General features: G+C 38.0%; 3 protein-coding genes across 13 annotated transcripts in view; 2 read left to right on the top strand and 1 right to left on the bottom strand.

Moving 5' to 3' along the window:
* The window catches only part of SLC35A3 (solute carrier family 35 member A3), a 56,323-nt gene extending 50,451 nt beyond the window's left edge, over nucleotides 1-5,872 (top strand). For 6 of the 8 annotated variants that reach the window (XM_024236812.3, XM_024236814.3, XM_063718383.1 and 3 more), the window contains one exon: nucleotides 1,333-2,401. In XM_024236812.3, the coding sequence (XP_024092580.1) occupies nucleotides 1,333-1,423 (91 nt within the window). In that variant the 3' untranslated portion in view covers nucleotides 1,424-2,401. Of the gene's footprint in view, nucleotides 1-1,332; nucleotides 2,402-3,613 lie in introns of those variants that run through there. The other 2 variants (XR_010138056.1, XR_008513335.2) reach the window with 1 other exon arrangement.
* Nucleotides 2,405-19,342, bottom strand: LOC129049932 (uncharacterized). Of its 2 annotated transcripts, XM_054530844.2 has the most exons (4): nucleotides 16,674-19,342; nucleotides 15,834-16,041; nucleotides 12,821-13,120; nucleotides 2,405-2,952 (listed from the first exon to the last, which is right to left on the bottom strand). In XM_054530844.2, exon 1 carries the CDS (start codon nucleotides 17,960-17,962, stop codon nucleotides 17,276-17,278), a length of 687 nt encoding a protein of 228 aa, XP_054386819.2. In that variant the 5' UTR covers nucleotides 17,963-19,342; the 3' UTR covers nucleotides 2,405-2,952; nucleotides 12,821-13,120; nucleotides 15,834-16,041; nucleotides 16,674-17,275. The 2 variants fall into 2 exon arrangements, with proteins under 2 accessions (XP_054386819.2, XP_054386813.2); XM_054530838.2 differs by lacking the exons at nucleotides 2,405-2,952; nucleotides 12,821-13,120 and having other exon boundaries at nucleotides 15,592-16,041.
* The window catches only part of MFSD14A (major facilitator superfamily domain containing 14A), a 61,462-nt gene continuing 57,780 nt past the window's right edge, over nucleotides 17,071-20,752 (top strand). For 2 of the 3 annotated variants that reach the window (XM_054530756.1, XM_054530757.1), the window contains exon 1: nucleotides 17,075-17,292. In XM_054530756.1, coding sequence (XP_054386731.1) covers nucleotides 17,209-17,292 — 84 coding nt within the window. In that variant the 5' untranslated portion in view covers nucleotides 17,075-17,208. Of the gene's footprint in view, nucleotides 17,293-20,752 lie in introns of all 3 variants that reach the window. The other variant, XM_002810563.5, reaches the window with a different exon arrangement.

The raw sequence follows: 20,752 nt of genomic DNA, 5'->3' as shown, positions 1-20,752 counted from the left end.
ATCCAAAACTAGCTTATGTCTCTATAATAGCATTTTTAAAAATGTACACATTAAAAGTTAAGATTGCACTTTGGGAGGCGGAGGCAGGCAGATCACTTGAGGTTAGGAGTTCGAGACCAGCCTGGCCAACATGGTGAAACCCTGTCTCTACTAAAAATACAAAAAATTAGCAGGGCGTGGTGGTACACACCGGTAATCCCAGCTACTCGGGAGGCTGAGGCAGGAGAATTGCTTGAACCTGGGAGGCAGAGGTTGCAGTGAGCCGAGATCACACCACTGCACTCCAGCCTGGGCGACAGAGTGAGACTCCATCTCAGAAAAATAAACAAATAAAAGTTAAGATTCAGGCTGGTCACGGTGGCTCATGCCTGTAATCACAGCACATTGGGAGTCTGAGGCAGATCACCTGAGCCCAGGAGTTTAAGATCAGCTTGGGCAACAAAGTGAGACCTCAGCTCTACAAAAAATAGAAAAATTAGCCAGGTGTGGTGGTTTGCACCTGTAGTCCCAGCTGCTTAGGAGATTGAGCTGGGATTGCTTGAACCCTGGAGGTCAAGGCTGCAGTGAGCCATGATGACAGCACTGCACTCCAGAGCCTGAGCGACAGAGTGAGACCCTGTCTTTAAAAAGAAAAAAAAAAGTTAATATTTGTAGTCTAGTTTACATATCCCATCTAAATTTGTTTCTGATTTATCGTAGACTATATCTATAGATATATAGGATAAAGAGAAAACCAAGAACTCCCTGTATTTAATGTAATTTCCTTTTGTAAAGCATCCTATAAAAACTGGTCCTGAGTTTTGCTTATTATTATCTTGGATTTTAAACTAAACTTTACCTTGGTTTAACATGACAGAATAAAATATTCCTTTCATATGTTCAACTAAAGAATTAAGACCTTTTGTTACTGAATGTATTGCATACAAAATCCCTATTTAGGTGAAATACAGAACTTAAAATATCTTTGCTTTGGAAGACAGTATAGTGCAGTGGATGAGAGTGCAGGCTGTAGAGTTAGACATACCTGAGTTTGAATCCTTTTGAAGTTATGGGACTTTAGACAAGTTATTTAAATTCTGTAAAACTGTTTCCTCATGTATAAAAAATGAATACTAATACATCTTCATAGATTTTCTGTGAGAACTCAATGAAATAATGCATATAATCACTTAGCCAGATACCTGGAATGTAGTAAGTACTCAAGATTTGTTAGCTGTGTTACTGGAACATTTTTCCCCAAATTATAATTGTTTTTATAGTAAAGAAATAGAAGGAACTTGTTCTGCTTTTAATCTGATTTTCTCTTTTTTATTTTGTCTTCATCTTATTCAGTGTCTTTTTCCTTGGAGCCATCCTTGTAATAACAGCTACTTTTTTATATGGTTATGATCCCAAACCTGCAGGAAATCCCACTAAAGCATAGTTGTATACTATCTTTAACTGGTTTTTCACGATGGTGCACTAGGAATCTCGACATTAATCTTGCACAGAGGACTTCTACAGAGTCTGTGAAGGTATCATCATGCTGAATCTGATCATACTGTTTTTTTAAAGTTTAAGGATAAAATATGTGTATATGTAACAAAACACATTGCATCTAGAAATCAAAACTTGAAAGTATTTCCAGGGATTAGAATTAGAAGGAATATTAGAGGAAACTTGAAATCCGAGTTTAAAAAGATTTTACCTTTTTGATTGCTGCAGAAATGTCCTATGCACTCTTTGCAAGAGCACACAACAAATGTCAGATATCAATTTTTGCAAATTAGATTTAATCTTATTAAATGTTTTTATCTTACTCTTTCTGTACAGATATATCAAATCACATGAAATATTTAAAGTTTGAAAATTATAATTACCTATAAAGCTGTGAAAAAATAGAAATATAATTTGAAAAAATTTCACTTATCAGAGATTTTTATATTTATACAAAAGATTACTAAATGAAGGATTGCTAAATGTTTTTTGTTCAATTACATAAAAATAAAGTAATATTCTGAGTCTGATTTGTCAGAGAATAAATATCAAATCTAAATTTAATGTAGCGATACATACTATTTCTCCATATGAATTTTAAGATATTTTAGTGCTTCAAGACTGCTGAAAGCAATCCAGTTGCTCCTGTGCTAGATGGTAGCCAGAGAATTTTATAGTAATGGAGGTTAGCCCTTAATCTCTTCATTGCATTTCATTTCTGTAAATCAGATTAAATCCTTAATATTATTTTAAATTAAAATTTGTGTGTAATTGCCATTAAATTTTCAAAATGTAATTTAAAAGGATTAAATACTCATTTAATAATTTAAAATAATTATTGTATAATATCTACATTTGGAGAATTTTGAACTATCAAGCATATACTGTATACAGTTAGAAAGTTATTAAATGAACATTTTACTCATTGATCTGTAAAAACTTCTTTAATCTACAACTGTTGACAAAAACAACATTCAAACAAATAATAGTACAGATGTCAGTGACAGACCAAAATGACTTTTCTTGGAGACATTCCAGATTGCCATATTACATTGTTTTAAACAGCGCTATGACTTTAAATCCAAGGCTGCTCGGAAGATTTTTTTAGGTCTCTCATAAGCCTATTCTTCCCTGATCACATGAGTGGGAGAGGTAGCCAAATTTTGAATTCCCTTTCTGTGTTCCCACAAGAGCTGCTGAGAAGGCTGGGCGCAGTGGTTCACGCCTGTAATCCTAGCTCTTTGGGAGGCCAAGGCAGGTGGATCACAAGGTCAAGAGATTGAGACTATCCTGACCAACATGGTGAAACCCCGTCTCTACCAAAAATACAAAAATTAGCTGGGTGTGGTGGCACGCACCTGTAGTCCCGGCTACTCGGGAGGCTGAGGCAGGAGAATTGCTTGAACCCGGGAGGCAGAGGTTGCAGTAAGTGGAGATCACGCCACTGCACTCCAACCTGGGCGACAGAGTGAGAGTCTGTCTCAAAAAAAAAAGAAAAAAAAAAAAGCTACTGAGAAGGAGCCACCATTTTGCTTTAAAATAGTGGGTTTTTTTTCCTTTTTAATGAACACTGGAGCTGAGGATGAAGATTACATGAGTTATTTAATAAGTTGGTTCAAGGGAGAGAGAATATATTAGAAATGGTAAGATGATTTGGTGGGCAAAAATGCTTTCTATAATTTGAATATGGGTTTAATTTAATTATTAACTATAGACAGAATTACTTACTGAGTATAAGAAATATTTTACTGGCTGGGCGCAGTGGCTCACGCCTGTAATCCCAGCACTTTGGGAGGCCGAGGCAGGTGGATCACAAGGTCAGGAATTCGAGACCAGCCTGGCCAGCATGGTGAAACCCTGTCTCTACTAATAATACAAAAATTAGCCGGGCATGGTGGTGCGCGCCTGTAGTCCCAGCTACTCGGGAGCCTGAGGCAGGAGAATTTCCTGAACACACCAGGTGGAAGTTGCAGTGAGCCAAGATCGCACCACTGCACCCCAGCCTGGGTGACAGAGCGAGACTCCGTCTCAAAAAAAAAAAAAATAAGAAAAAAAAGAAAATACACACACACACACACACACAGTATGAATGAACAAAGTAAAATACTTCTTTTTTTTTTTTTTTTTTTTGAGACAGAGTCTCACTTTGTCGCCAGGCTGGAGTGCTGTGGTGCGATCTCGGCTTACTGCAACCTCCCACTCCCTGGTTCAAGGGATTCTCCTGCCTCAGCCTCTGAGTAGCTGGAATTACAGGCATGAGCCACTGCACCCGGCCTATACTGTATATATTTTTAAAGACTGTTCTAATAGATATAAAACTGTAAAAAATAAGTATTTTTATATAGCTCTCACAGATTTTATTAAACAGAATTTGGCTCAAAAATACTATGTTACAAACTGTTGGGTACACTTGCCTAACGTGAACTGGCGGTGTTGCCTTGCTTTTGCAGTAATAGTCTACAGATTGCAGGTCTCATCAATTCCATCCAAAGTTTAAAAGCATTTAAAGTTACCAAATCATTAAAATCACTTTGGTGGTGATTCCAAATTGGTACCAAGCAAACTTTCTGGATGCCCAGCATGATTTTCAGTAACCACCCTTTAGAGTATTTGTTTACTAAGTTCACCACATTTTGAACATGGTAGTTTTAGACTGCAATAATATTCAGACTTACATTATTACTTACTGCTAAGTAAAATCAAAATCTTGCAAATGCACAGAATTCAAGATGAAATATAATGATTTATGTTTAGCTCACATTCAAGTATTGGTTGGTTACTTATGTATTAATGCAGTGTGCATTCACATTTAATCAGGTTTAGTCTGTTTCTATTTTAATATTTAAAAAAATTATACAAGCAAATTAGATATTAGACATGTTAGTTACAGTGGTAACACATTTTTAGGTGTCGAAACACAATTTTCAAAATTCCTAATGAAAGTTATAAAAATGTAAACAAGAACTGTAAAAATGGACAAAGTAGTCAAGTATATTTTCAAAGCACGATTTTATTAGACAGGCGTAATTTATATTTTGCTTTTCTAGTGGGTTTGAAAATGTTTATTAGAGATTGGGCTATGTAGTTTATAATTTTTAATTTATAGAAAAGTAATCATACATGAGAAGGTAGACCTGTGCCCTAGGATCATGTTACATATACAGATAATGCCATTTCCTTGTGTGTGTGATGTGTGTTTTGATGACCTCCACAGGCCTTACTGTATCAAGCTTTTATAATGATGACTCCTTCATTATTTAAATTCCTATACTTTTTATTTGTTATCACGCAACTACTTTGTTCAATGTGAAAATGTGCTAACTCACGGGAGAAGAGTGCCAATCGATAGTTCTTTTAAAAATTAAGAATATGGTATTTGGGAAGAAAAGTTTGAAATGCAACAGATGGATGTTTCCACACAGTAGTATTATATTATCAATTCTTTAATAAGTGATTTTAGAGATGTTGTAGGCTACTTTTATGGTGGAATATATAGTTTAGAGATGCAAAATTTAAATGTTTACATCAATTTATATTGAATGTCACATAATTTCATGGAAGGAAAGGTAGCTTGATATTTAGATTCTAAGATATAATCTGAAAGGAAACTAATTATGTTCTCTACACTTACTGTAATACTGATTATTCTTATATATCAAATTATTGAACTTTAAAAATTTCATTGCATAGTCATTAAACTGAGTTGGGTTTTTTCTTAAAGGGTTTAGCATCACTCATTTGATTTACACATTCACATTATAATATTTAATTATCATGGGTGTATGCTTTACATAAAAAAGGTTTATAAAAGTTATTTATGCTGTATTGAAAGTCATCTTAAGAATCTCCAGGTTATTTAAAGTAGTTATAGGAGCAGAGAACAAGCACCTTTATCAAAATCTGGTCCTATGTGCCTTGCTTTACCAAATACCTGATTTTTCTGGAGGGTGTTCCTGTAATTCACAACTTTAGACACATGGGCAAAATTAGGATTTTTAAGAATAAATACATTTCTATTTTTTTGGTTGTTTCAACATTAGCTCTTTAAATTCATTAACAAAATTAAAATAGGTATATTACAAAAGCATAAACATTTGTGAACAGTACTTAAATAAATTGTGATACTATTGCTCTATCATTGAACTTTTTGAAACTTTAACAATTGCATAAAACTGTCAGTTTGTTGTTTCATTTGTAATTACAAAATATAATTTACTGTAACTTAAAAACTTTTTAAAATAATTTGGATCCTGACTTTGTCTATATCTGTATTTCATTTGTTTAGAAAGATTCTTTTGGGTTTGAGAATGTAATTTGTATATTTAAATTTTTTATGGACATAATTCAAAGGAATGTATAAACTCATCTTTTGTTAAACAGCTTTTTAATTGATAAACTTCTCTTGTCATTTTTTGGTATCCAGCTATTACCTATTTAATAGATTTATTGAAATAGATTATTTTCATAAAGAACTCTATACAAATCTTTTTCTATATTTCCTTATTTTCCTATTTACCTGTGTCTATGACCTAACCTATGAATTAGTCTTCTCTCTTTATATATCAAAAATGAATTGCTGAACTTTTTCTCTAGCTCTGTAGTATCTCTATCACTGTCACATGTGATCTTTCTTCCTTTTCTCTAGCCCGTACTCTAGCATGAAATACTGGGTCGGCCAGGTGCAGTGGCTCATTCCTGTAATCCCAACACTTTAGGAAGCCAAAGCAGAAGAATCGCTTGAGCCCATGAATTTGAGGCCAGCCTGGGCAACATAGGGAGACCTTGTTTCTACAAAAAATCTTAAAAATAAAATTAGCCAGGTATGTTGGCATGCACCTGTGGGGCCAGCTACTCAGGAGGCTGAGGCAGAAGGATTGCTTGAGCCCAGCAATTTGATGCTGCAGTAAACCGTGATGACATCACTGGACTCTAGCCTGAGTGGCAGTGAGACTGTCTCAAAAAACAAACAAAACAAAAACTGAAACAACAAGAAAAGACTGGGTTTATTTAAACTAGTTAGAATTTATCTTTCTATATGTTAATAACAGCCTAACAGATTTTTTGTTTTAAATATCTCTAGGCTAGCCTCAAGGTTAAGTAATTATAGAAGTTTGGTATGTATTTTCTTCATAATTTGAATATAATTGCTTCTATTGTGACCATCAATTGAATGCATGGAGATCAATTGTGATAATATACAGGATTTTAGTCCTATCTCTACTGCTGAAGTAACCTTACACAAAATACTTTGTAAAAAATCACTAAAGTGCCAGCATTTTTAAAATGTATATTTTTCTTTGGCAACCTCTCATAAAAAGCACTGACTAAAAATATTTAATAATCTTTTTTGTATTACAGTGCTTCTTTTGTTGGAAATATATCACAATCCTCAAGTTCCAGTGCTATGCAAAAGTATCTTATAATCTGAATCTTATGGATAATACTACCTTTTTTTTTTTTTTTTTTTTGAGTTGGCATCTCACTCTGTCACCTAGGCTGCAGTGGTGTGATCTCACTGCAACCTCCGCCTCCCGGGTTCAAGCAATTCTTCTGCCGCAGCCTCCCTAGTAACTGGGATTACAGGCCACGCCACCACGCCCAACTAATTTTTGTATTTTTAGTAGAGACGGGGTTTCACCATGTTGGCCAGGCTGGTCTCAAACTCCTGACCTCAGGTGATCCACCTGCCTCGGCCTCCCAAAGTGCTGGGTTTACAGGCATGACCACTGCGCCCAGCCAATACTGCCTTTCAAAAGAGACTGATAGTGACCAGCATTAGTAATCATACTGGTGGGGTTTTTTGGGGTGTTTTTGTGTTTTGTTTTTTTTTGTTTTTTGTTTTTGAGACAAGGTCTTCCTCCCGTCGCCTAGGCTGGAGTGCGGTGACACAATCTTGGCTCACTGCAGCCTTGACAGAACAAGCTCAAGCGATCCTCCCAGGAGCCTCAGCCCCCAAGCAGCTGGGAATACAGGTGCGCACCACCACGCCTAGCTAATTTTTGTATTTTTTTGTAGAGATGGGGTTTCGCCGTGTTGCCCAGATTGGTCTCAAACTCCTGAGCTTCAGTGATCTGCCTGCCTTGGCCTCGCAAAGTGTTGGGATTACAGGCATGAGCGACCACACCCAGCCCATACTGGTCTTTCTTACTGTTTTTAAAAAGAGAATTCCTTTAAGGCAGGACTGATTACATATACACTCTAGAAAAGAAAATAGCAAGGAAGAAATAAATTGCCTTCAATTACCAAAGATTTGAGCTTCTACTATGGCTGAGAGTGTTTTGGTCATTGCAAATTCAGGGGTTTCCCAAGTTCACCCTCAGTTCTGGCTAGAAAGATAAAACTTACTGAAAGCTATTATACTCACAGTCATATTTATTACAGAGAAAGGAAATACAAAATAAAACCAGCCAAAGGAAGTGACACATAAAACAGAGTCTAGGAGTGGTCCAAACTTGAGGCTTTCGGTGTCCTTTTCTTGTAGAGTCATGGAAGGTGTTATCTACTCCTGACTACAATGTTTGACAGTACTCACATAGTATTGCCATTCAGGGAAGCTCACCTAAGCTTTGGTGTCCAGATTTTTATTGAGAGAGGGTCTATTAGTTGGCATGGTTGGTTGATTTTTTTGCCCATGTAGTTGTCCTCTCTTTCCAACGTCTGCCCCTCCCTGGAGATCTGGTTGACATCAAGACTTCAGGGCCTCACCACAGGTTATCTCCTTAGCATAAACTGTCAAGTGTTGTCTGAGGAACTCACAATGAATAATAAAGACATTCCTATCCGTGAGAACTCCCAAAGACTTACACCAGAACTTTCTTTGGATGGGCCAAATTTCTTACTACACAAAGACCATTCATCTCTATACACATCCTTCTGAATTGATGAGGATGATACAAGCAACAACAATTCTTCTTTTCAGAGACTTAATTTTTTTTTTTTTTTGAGATAGAGTCTCGCCCTGTCACTCAGGCTGGAGTTCAGTGGCACAATCTCTGCTCACTGCAACCTCTGCCTCCTGGGTTTGAGCAATTCTCCTACCTCAGCCTCCCAAGTAGCTGGGATTACCGGTGCTCACCACCATGCCCAACTAATTTTTGTATTTTTAGTAGAGACGGGGTTTCACCATGTTGGCCAGGCTGGTCTGAAACTCCTGACCTCAGGTGATCTGCCTGCCTCGGCCTCCCAAAGTGCTGGGATTACAGGCATGAGCCATCACACCCAGCCCGGAGACTTTTAATTTATACATTGTCATTTTTAATTTTAGAATATCTGTCAAATGATTCTGAACATAACATGAATCTAGTGTGGAAAAATGTTTATAATCAGATACTGTGTTAAGAACATATATATATATATATAGAGAGAGAGAAAGCATAGTATTATCGTTTAGTTTTCAGTTCTTATGTTTAATGACAACTTTATAAATGCTGGACTATTTTAAACTACAAATTTAAAACATGGTTTATAAACCTTTTACCTGTACTGTATATTAATAAACAATTTTGAACTAATTTTAAATTAGGCATTACCTATCACCATTATAAGGAAGAGCTAAAACCTGATACCAGTTGTTATTTTGGCTCACAGTAGGGCTTCACTAGTGTTAGGATCACATTTTCCTCCCTTGGACCTGAGAATCAGGTGTTTTTCGTTTATGCATTTATTTTCATTCATTCATTTAGGATTTCTAAAATGTTAGAGGTAATTTGTTTAAAACAAATAACATGGTGTTCTTTTGGAAATATACAGTTTATCTTAGATATACACTTCCTCTTTTTAAAGGTAGAACTCACTGCAGGTTTAAAAGAATAATGAATATTGTTACAGTGTTTAGTGATAATCACTGAAAATTCACGTTAAAATATACTTTAAGCTTGTCCAACGCGCGGCCCGCAGGCTGCATGCAGCCCAGGATGGCTTTGAATGTGGCCCAACACAAATTTGTAAACTTTCTTAAAACAGTATGAGATTTTTTTGCAATTTTTTAAAGCTCATCAGCTATTATTAGTTACTGTATTTTATATATGGCCCAAGACAATTCTTCTTCTTTAAGGGTGACCCAGGGAAGCCAAAAGATTGGACACCCCAGCTTTAAATGTAGAGTATTTAAGAGGTTCAGTTAAATCTACTAAATCAGACTTGTGTGATTTAGACACAAAATCTCTGTGTGTGTGTTTGCTCTTTTAAAAGATACTGCATGTACAAACATGATTTCTAATAATTGAGGGTTTATTAAGTTTTTCCCTTTAGGCTAAAGTTTTATTTTATTTTATTCTGCTTGGATAGTAAATACAGCGTTTTAAAATGATGATGCTAAGTGCTTTTTAAATATATGCATGCTGCTTCAATAGGTCTTTTAAATATAGCCAAGGCAGGGTAATATTTCCTGAGTGATGATAGAATTATAGAAAATAATGAAAGATGTGTGCCCATGTTTCATTTTATAACTGTTCCAGTCATATTGCTATGAATTCTAGAATTTTAAAACCTGCCACTTATTTTGGATGTTATATATACATAATGCCTCAAATTTCCATTATTTCATATTATTTTTCTCCATTTCCCTCGTGTCAAGTTTCATTTTGTTTTCAATATTTTGTTTTTATAATATTGCCATTTTAATGGCTTCAATCATGCTATGACAGATTGTGCCAATTTAGCTTTAAAAAACTCATGGGCTACCTCCATGAACTCACACATGCGGCATTGTTAAAGAACTTTTTTTAAAATTAAATTTTCTCCAGCTTTTCATTTTGCAGCATACAAAAAAGTTGAAAGATTGGTATACCACCTAAATCCAACCATTATTAACATTTTGCCACACTAGCTTTATCTCTGTTGGGACACTTTACCCCTACATACTCCAGCATGCATGACCTAAAGATATGGACATCTTCTTAATTAACCTCAGTGCCATTATGACATCTAAGAAAATTTAAATTAATTCAGGTCACTTCATCTAAGTTCAAATTTGAATACAATTGCCCCTCTGTAAACGTGAGGGATTGGTTCCAGGACCCCCACCTCGTGTATACCAAAATCTGGGCACACTCAAGTCCTTAAGAGGAAACCGCGTATAAGAAAAGTCAGCCCTCCCTATCGGCGGGTTTCACATCCCACAAATAACTGTGTTTTCCATCTGCATTTGGCTGAAAAAAAATCTGCATATAAGTGGACCCACGCAGTTCAAATCTGTTGTTCAGGAGTCAACTGTATTCCCAGTTGTCTCAAAAATGATTTTTTATAGCTTTTTTGTTTTGGAACGAGGGTAAAATCAAGGTTAATGCTTTGTATTTGATTGTCTCCTTTGGTCTAGAAGTCCCCTTCCTGCACCACCACCTGTCCCTCAATGGCTTTTTTATACCAAGAGACTGAAAATGCTACCTCTAATGACTTTTCTCCCCATGATAGTACTCGTTGAAGGACCAAAGTTACTTTGCTTCTGTTATGTGGTTTGATTTGTTCCCTTTATTCCTTTCATGTCCTTTGGACTGGAAGTCAAGTCTATAGGTTTGATTACCTTCAGGTTAAATGTATTGGGTAAAAATATTTCACAGATTTTATATTGTATCATATTAAAAGGCACAGATAATCTCGTTATTAATGTTGGTAATTGATTATTTGGTTAAGATGATGACTACCCCATTGTAAAGGTTATTGTAAAGTTCTCCCTGTGGTAAAGGTCATTTTTTCACCCTTAGTAATCTGTGGAGTAATGTTTTAGCACCAGGAGAATATTCTGTTTCCCAATGGCTTTAGCATCAATTGATGATTCTTGACTGAATCATTTATTACACTGGGGTGCAAAATGGTGATAAATTTTTTTTAGTGCTCTAAATTTCTTCTACACTTATTAGTTTATATTCTTTTTTTAAAATAAAAAAGTATATTTCCCTCCTGTTTCTCTAATACCCCTCTTTAAAAAAAAGACCATGTCTTCATGAATTAAAAAAAAATTAATATATTATAGCCAGTCGGTCACAGTTCTTTTTGATGCTCATATATATTGTGAGCCTCTAGCCCATGGAAGTCACAGCAAGCTAGCTCTTGGGTTTTTTTTTTGAGACGGAGTTTCACTCTGTCACCCAAGCTGGAGTGCAGTGGCATGATCTCGGCTCACTGCAACCTCCATCCTCCGGGTTCAAATGATTCTCCTTCCTCAGCCTCCTGAGTAGCTGGGACTACAGGCGCCTGCCACCGCGCCTGGCTAATTTTTTGTATTTTTAGTAGAGATGGGGTTTCACCATCTTGGCCAGGCTGGTCTTGAACTCCTGACCTCGTGATCCACCCGCCTCGGCCTCCCAAAGTGCTGGGATTACAGGCATGAGCCACCACACCTGGCCACTCTTGTGTTTTTTAAACATGACCACATTAGTCTTTTAGTCCTTATTTGCTTCAGGCACAAGAAATCTGAGGTTTACCTTATATTTGTCTTGTTCCAAATTTGGATTATCAGCTAATTCTCCAAGGAGCCCTATACCTTTTAAGGGGAGTGGGATTTATTTTATTTTTTCTTTGGACTCTTTCTAGCCAGTGAATGGAATTTATTATAGAATCCACTGTTACTGAGCTGTCATTGTTTCTAGGCCATTTTAGTGGACATAGCTAGGAAATACAATTTTAAAAGATCATGAATTCAAATTAATATTTACAATTAAAATTTAGCAACATGGCCAGGTGCAGTGGCTCATGCCTGTAATTCCAGCACTTTGGGAGTCTGAGGTGGGAGGATCACTTAAGGCCAGGGGTTCAAGACCAGCCTGGGCAACAGAGTGAGATCCTGTCTCTACAAAAAAAAAAAAAAGATAAATTTTTTCGAGAAGTGTTATATGAAAAGTGTACTCTGAAAAAATCTAGCTGTCATACCTATCCTTCCATTCCTAACCATCTCTTATAAGTAATTATTGTAAGTATTTTCTTAGTTTTCCAATTTATCTTTCATATGTTTCTTTTTAAAAAGCAAACAAATATGCATATTGCTATACTTACTAGTGCCTCTTTCACAACATGGGGTCTTTATAAAATTTCTTTGGATGTTTAGAAAGGTTTGTATGTTCTAATTTATAGTGATAACATTTTATATAATGCATTTAGAGTCCCCAGTTTGCTTGTCTAGGCCTCTACTATTTAATTTGACACCTTTAAATGATGTTCTTTGACTCTTATCTAATTGTCTATGTGACTGTCAGTGAATATATTATCTCTTCATATTTTCTGTAGTCTTATTTCTTTTTGATTAGAACATATAATATTTACACACTATTTTCCCATCCTAATCCCCACCTTTGTAATAAAATTAATTAAAATTTTAAAAAAGTATATTTAATACCCTACTGATACTTACCTGAAGTCTCTCCAGTCAACTCTTGGCTGGATGAAGCTCTTCTGTAGAGTATTCAAGGAGGGCTTGTAAGTACTGTACAATATTCTCTGAGTTGTGACATGTTTAAAATTTCTTCTGGAGCCTAGATACTTAAAGTACAGCTTGGCCATGTAGAAAATCCTTGACAAACATTTCCTTTTCTTGAGTTTGTCTGAATTTGTGCTTCACTGTTGGGTTGCTTGATGTTATTATCAAGAAGTGTGGCACCACTTGATTTTTTTCCCTTTTGGAAATGACATTTTGTTTGTTGTTGATTTTTACCTAGAGACCCAGATAATTTTTTTATATTAGTTTATCTCTGATCCTTTTTATCTCATTTTTGTTCTCATAGCTGTTGTATTCCTCTTCTCTGTGTTTCTTACTTTAATTTGTGTCTCTCAGGTACCCTGTGATTTAGTTTTCATTTTTAGATGATTTTATCTTTTCAGTATATTGCCTATGTTTGTTCAACTCTCATTTTACATCTTACTATTGAGTTTAAAAATTTTTATTTGCTGTGCTCTTTTATATGTGCAATTACTTATTTAATGATATTCATGTTGGAGTGTTGTATATTATTTGCCTCTGCTTCATATTTTCTAGAGGGTAGTATTTTCTATTGATCGAAAAGTTTTCATTTTCTGTTTTTTATAATAGCCTTGTGTGGCTTTTCTATTCATGATTAAATGTGTAGGATCTTCTTGAATCAGCAATAACAGGTGGCTCTATAGAATGGAGGGTAGAAGGGATGTGGGTGACTTACTCAGTTTTTAGTTAAAGAGGACCCTCTTCTGTTAGCATGGTGAAGTGCAGTTTCTTTAATAAATTGTGCATGGTGGGGGTGGGTGGGATTTGGATTCTGTGATACAATCTTGTTTCTTTAGGAATCTTTTACTTTTGGCCACTTGCCTTTCTTTCCAAGGAATCCCACTCCCTTTCAAGGTGCCTCATGAACTGTTTTCATTAACTTTCCAAACATTGGTTTCTGCTTGTTTCTAAGCCTGATTCTTGGCCTTCTCATTAATTTTCAAAACTTCCAATATCCTTCCAAGTAATTCCCTTTTGCTTACGTTAGCGAGTACTAGTTTGTTAGTCAGTGTTAGTTTCTGTTGATCCTAACCAAAAAACCCTAACTGACATATCAGTCTCTTAGCGCAAAGTTTGTGAATACGGTCATCCCTCCATATGAGGAGGGGAGTGGGAATTGGTTGTGGGACTTCCATGGATATCAAAATCAGTGGATGCTCAAGTCCCTTACATAAAATGGCATAGTATTTGGTTATCATCCTCCACATACATCATCTCTAGATTATTTATAGTACTTAATACAATGTAATGCTGTGTAGTCATACTGTATTTTTTACTTGTATTTTTGTTGTTGTTGTTTTGTGGGATTTAAAAAAATATATTTTTATTCTGAGGATAGCTGAATCCACAGGATACTGAGGGCCAGCTGTATTCACAACCCAAATCACATACAAAGTGACAAGTTCATACACAATAGGCCTATTAGAACAGGACTGATCTCTCTTGTTTATCATTGCAGCCTTTCTAGCACAAAGCCAGGGACATTCTGGACATTTAGTATGTGTTAAATTTCTCTTACTACATTATTTCCAACAGTATTTACTGCAATCTGCAATTACCTTCCTTTTGTTTTGTAACTGTGTCCCCCACTAGAATGTAAGCTCTGTGCAGATAAATAGTGTCTCATTTATTGATGTATCCCTGACATCTAAATAAAACACTGACAAACACAGGCACCCAGTAAATATTTTTTGAATGACTGAACAATAACCAGTTCATAAGGCTGATAAAATTGGTATAGCTAGATGAAGTATGATTTTGAGGGACTATGAAAATCAAAGTAACCACACAATAAATTACCAGCCCTCTACTTCCATTCAAAATAAGCTCCTGGGAATTGAATTATGAAATCTATCATATTACTTTCTCTAAGGAACTTCAAGTTGGATGTCAACTAAAAAGTTGCAGGCAAGGCGCGGTGGCTCAAACCTGTAATCCCAGCACTTTGGTAGAACTGAGTATCTCTTGAGGCCAGGTTTGAAACCACCCTGGTCAACATAACCAGACTCTGTCTTTACAAAAGAAAAATTAAAATTAGCCAGGCATGGTGGTGTGTATTTGTAGTCCCAGATACTTGAGAGGCTGAGGCAGAAGGATTGTTTCGGAAGAGGCTGCAGGAGGCCATGATGGCACCACTGCACTCCAGCCTGGGTGACAGAGTGAGACCCTGTCTCAAAAAATAATAGGCCACGCGTGGTGGCTCACACCTGTAATCCCAGCACTTTGGGAGGCTGAGGTGGGCACATCACCTCAGGTAAGGAGTTCAAGCCTGGCCAACATGGTGAAATTCCATCTCTACTAAAAATACAAAAAAAATTAGGCAGGCATGGTAGCGGGGACCTGTAATCCCAGCTACTCGGGAGGCTGAGGCAGGAGAACCACTTGAACCTGGGAGCTGGAAGTTGCAGTGAGCCAAGATGGCACTATTGCACTGCAGCCTGGGCAACAAGAGCAAAACTCTGTCTCAAAAAATAAATAAATAAATAATAAAAAAAGTTTCAACATGAGAATATATGTTTCAAAACAAGTACAATGAATATACTTATTGATTGGAAAACATAATTAGAAGTATCTATCAGGCTATAAATTGCTTTTCTTCTCCCTTCCATGGAAATTAGGTTTTTTTTTCCATTTTTAGTCAGTATGAAAATACAAGGAACAGGAAATTCAATCAAATTTACTTTTTAACATTTTATTTGGAAATAATTTCAAACTTACAGAAAAGTTACAAAAAGAGTACAAAGAACTCATACATTCATTTACTCTGTTTTTCCTTTTACCCTATATATTAGTTATTTATAGCTGTGCAACAAATAACCCCAAAGCTTAGTGGCTTACATCAAGTACTTTTCATCTTACACTGTTTCTGAGTCAGGATTCCAGGAGTGGCTAAGCTGAGTGGTCCTACCTCTGGGTCTCTCATGAAGTTGTAGTCTGCCAAAGGCTTGACCAAGGTTGGAGGATCTACTTCCAAAGTGACTCACTCCGTGGCATTTCGTAGGAGGCTACATACAGTTCCTGGACAACTGGATCTCTCCATAGGCTGCTTGAGTGTCCTGAAAACATGCAAGCAGGCTTCCCCAGGCTCCAAGCCCCAAAATGAATGAAAAAGAGACCTGCAAAGGAAGATGTAGTGCCTTTTATGACCTAGCCTCTGAAGTCAATACTGTCACTTCTGTTTTGATCTATCAAGAGTCACTAAGCCTAGTCTACACTCAAGGGGAGGGGAATTAGAGTCCTCCCCTTCCAGGGAGGAATATCATTGAATCTGTGAACATATCTTAGAACTACCATACCTAGTTTCAGTACTTTTAAACATTTGCCATTTTGCTTTGTCCCTCTCTTTTCCCCACCTATATATACATACACATACATGTTACTCCCTGACCATCTGAGAGTAGGGAACATGCGGTGTATCCCTATCCCTTGTGTTTCTCTCTTAAGTTAAAGGATATTCTATTATACAACACGGTAGTTATCAATATCTAATTTTAACATTGTGATACTTTAAAGTCCACTTCCACTTGTGTAAATTGCCCTTTCTAGCAATGTTCCCATCAAATTTATTTTTAAACAATATAGTAAAAACGTAGAGGGCCACAAAGGGTGACATCGGTCAAGTAAGGTATTTTTTTTGGCAGGGAATAAAAAATGTCCTGGGTCTAGGGAGGTAAACAACCGTGAGCCGGCTGAGTTCTAGCGGGGGTCCCTGAGCACCAAAAGGACAAGACTGTTTCTGAAACACTACCTTATCTCTTCAGTTACCCATTACTTGTGGAAAATGATTTCTTTTTTACTGTTCCCTTCGGTTCCTGTCTTGATTAGAACACAGCTGGAGATTGTGCTAATAGCTTAGGACGTCTGTTTCCGTGAGCAGGTAACAACTTTTTGAAACAAATTCCCTCATCTGCTGAAGAAGGGGGACAATAACGGCCCCTATCGCCCAGGACCGTTGCGAAGATTTAGCTAGCTGGTGACGCCGGAGCACGGAGTTGTACAGGTAGCCAGCAGCACCCACACGAGCCCGCGATCACGCTGCCGGCGCCGCTACTGTAGAGCGGGCTGGCGGCGAGCGGGCGGGGCGGCATCACGCGGGAGGGGCGGGGCGCGCTCGTCGGCTGATCGCACGATTGTGACGCGCCGCCGGAGGCAGGCCGGGCCCTCAAGATGGCGGCGGGCGCCCAGAGCGGCTCGGCCCGGCAGTAGTGGTGGGACGGCACTAGCCGCTGGGGCCTGCCGCCCCGGGAGTGGCTGCAGCAGCGCCAGGAATCGAGGATGGTAAAATGACCCAGGGGAAGAAGAAGAAACGGGCCGCGAACCGCAGTATCATGCTGGCCAAGAAGATCATCATTAAGGATGGAGGCACGGTGAGCTGAGTTCCGCGCCGGCGAGCGTCCCTCGGGGCCCCCATCCGGTCTCTCCTTCAGACCCCAACACTGTCGTCTCTAGGCGCCCCGGTGCCCCCCTGCCTTCCCCCACCCTGTCCGCGGTGCCGGTGCCTCGGGGTCGCGGAGCCGCATGCCGCTGCTCCGGGAATCGTCCTCCCCTGCTCGGGCTTGCGGCCTCCGGGGCCCGTCCTCTTTCTCTCCCGCACCTGCCGCCCTCTGCTCTGGCCGCCTCTGCAGGCCCTGCGGCCTCGAACCCCACGTGCGCCTCTGCCGCGGGGAGGAATGTGCGGGGCTCCGCCGGCGGCCCGCCTGCCCGCCCGCCCGCCGCGCCCCTCCGTCGCCGCAGCCTCGCCTCGCCTTCGTCGCCAGGCCCCGCGGAGCCGTCGCCGCGCTTGTCAAGGAGCTGGGAACCATCCCTGCTCTCCCATATGTTGCTAACGGGGTGGCGTCTGGCGCGGGGATCCCGCTGCGGCCCCGTAGTACGTTCGCTTATCGTTTCCACGTCTCTCTGCGTCGGTGCTCCGGCTCTGGGCTGCTTACAGTAAACCCTGACCGGAGGTGGGCTTCCCTCACTTCCCGGAGTCGGAAGCATGACGGCGGACACCTGGGGCCTACATTCGAACCTGCTAGTTTTAAAAAAAAAAGTCATCACTGTGTGTCTTAAGATCAAAAGTACTAGAATCAGTCATGGCCTAAGGATTGGAGGAAGACACTTTGAAAGGAAGAAAGGTTTGCTTTTTAGAAACAGTTGTCATCACAGTAAACTTTGTGCAGTGTGCTGTAGTTAACCAGCAGGGGACGTAGGATTTTTAATTGAAAAAAAAAAAAACTATACTTTTTTATGCTAACTATACTTTTTTATGCTAACATTTCTCCGTTGCTACACTCTGTGGTCTTTGTTGCATCCGCTGATACCGCGTTCTGAAATAGAATGGAAAGGTGAAATATATGTTTCACTTACCTGAAGTGTGCAGAAATGGTTCCATTAATTCCATTTCTGTTTATATCTTACTGGAGCCCTGATCAACTGCTAGCACAGTACTAAATGTGTAAGTAGGCCACCATTGAGGATTTGCTGAATTCAGTTGAAAAACGTGACAAAATTGTATGACATTTCAGAACACGGCCCAGTCAATATGCCAAAGTTTAGAAAACTTGGGACATATGTAATGACTTTGGAATGTATTTTTAGTTTAAGGTTTATTACATGTTATAGCTTTGACATTTATTGAAAAAAAGAAACAAATTCCTCAAGTTCTTTTTATTGAACTTGATTAATTAAAACATTACTTTGATTAGATCAGTTATGAAGAGTCATAGCTCTTTTGACCAAGTAGGTAAGAACTATGTGGGGAGAAAAATACTGTTGCCTTTAGAAAGAGACAATATTTTACATTCTTCATAAAATCTACAAAATAGTGGCAATGAAGGATTGTATTTTGTAAGACCAAGTGATATTTAAGATCAGTATTTTTTGCAAAATGTAAGAATGAAACTGTGATTAAGAAACACAGCTTCCTTTTCCTTGGAAAGTTCAGTTTTGTTACCTTTCTTTGGGGTTTTGTTTGATTTGCTTTACAGCAGATGCTTTCTTTCCAAATCCTGTGAGTTTTAGAAAAGATTGTTTTTAAACTTTCTTGTCCATTATTAAGGTTGTAATTAATTCTTAGTCTGCTTTGGGACACAAAATAAAATATTTGCACCAGCAATAGGTTTCACATAGAACAAATGAAGACTTTTCTTGAGGGCTGTGAACATGGGGGCTATTATCATTTCTCATCTTTATACACTTAATATTTCATTCTCTATTCTAAGAGCACTGGGCACTCCTTTAGAATAGGGGCTTTGTTTTGTATGTTTGAATCCCACAGGGCCTAGTATGTGAATTTTAAAGTGATAAAAACACTTCTATTTTGTACTAGCACATTCCTAGATGAATTTTTATTGTAATTTTGTTTATTCTTATATGTAATCAGAGGATATATTTCAATAAATATCAGGGGAATATTTTGCATTATTTGTATTTTAATCCATCCCAGCTTTAAATTTAAAAAGTATAACTATTGCAGTCATAGAAATGATTGTAAAATGGTAGTTGCTTGTCTACCTCTCTACTTACAATAGGTCAGACTACTATTATGAACATTTTTTTTTTTTTTATTTGGGACAGAGTCTCACTCTGTTGCCCAGGCTGGAGGAGTGCAGTGGCAGGATCTCGGCTCACTGTAATCACCGCGTCCTGGGTTCAAGTGATTCTACTGCCTCAGCCTCCTGAGTAGCCACCATGCCTGGCTAATTTTTTATATTTTCAGTAGAGACAAGGTTTCACCATATTGGCCAGGCTGGTCTTGAACTCCTGACCTCATGATTCACCCACCTTGGCCTCCCAAAGTGCAGGGATTACAGGTGTGAGCCACCGTGCCCAGACTGAACATTTTTTAAGAAAGGGAAAAAAATTGCCATTTAATACTCTGTTCTTGTGTTTTTTAATTCATCGTATCATAGAATATTTTAGTGCTATTGCTATTGACCTAGAGTTTCAGAGTTTTTATAAAGTTCCGCCAATGGGTAGATTCATTTAGTCAGATGTCTGAGGCTCTGTGGTCGGTACATGACAGGTTGTGAACAGTATTTCACATACCTGGTCAATGGTACTGATTTGATCCCCTTCTGATTTCTTCTTTTCAACAATGTTAATAAAATTCTTTCCTGTTGTCCTGCTAATGACATATATGTAAGCCTATTTGGCCAGTTTAAATATTTATAAACAAAAGTAGTAAGAGTTGTTAATGATTTGTCTGAAAATTAGAGCAGATTAGAGCAGATTTGTAGTTTTCAATGGTTGAAGAAATAAATCCTTCTAAATGAGCCAGCTTAATCGTAAGTTATTAATTTTTTTATTAAAATTGTATTTCATTGAATTGTATTTCATTCAGCTGAATGAAAAGCCAGGCCGGGATAAAGCTAACAAATAGGCTACCTATGTGAGTAGACACAATTAAGATAAATTACATTAAGGTGTGTGATTCTATATTAGGCGTTTTTAACGTGGATCTGTTCAGCCTGAAGTTGTTTGCAAAATTTTCTTTTGGCTATGCATGTTTCTTGGAAGAGTCCCAGAAGGTCCATACTTCCCAAAAGTTTAAGAGCAATTGTTCTGTTTGAAAACAGCATAAGTAACTAAAGAATAAGTTCCACAGATTATATTCAGTAAATATTTAATCATATACTGTATACTACTTCACTGATGAAAGTAACCATATTAGTGAATTTGCTTTTAAAGCATCCATATATAGAAATAGTTTTTAGGCCAGGGGCAGTGGCTCACGCCTGTAATCCCAGCACTTTGGGAGGCCAGTGTGGGTGGATCACTTGAGGCCAGGAGTCTGAGACTAGCCTGGCCAACATGGTGAAACCCCGTCTTTACCAAAATTACAAA

The sequence above is a fragment of the Pongo abelii genome, chromosome 1 (assembly GCF_028885655.2).
Source record: "Pongo abelii isolate AG06213 chromosome 1, NHGRI_mPonAbe1-v2.0_pri, whole genome shotgun sequence".
Lineage (NCBI taxonomy): Eukaryota > Metazoa > Chordata > Mammalia > Primates > Hominidae > Pongo > Pongo abelii.
Note: the sequence above shows the minus strand (reverse complement) of the source record. Positions and strands in the feature narration are given on the sequence as shown.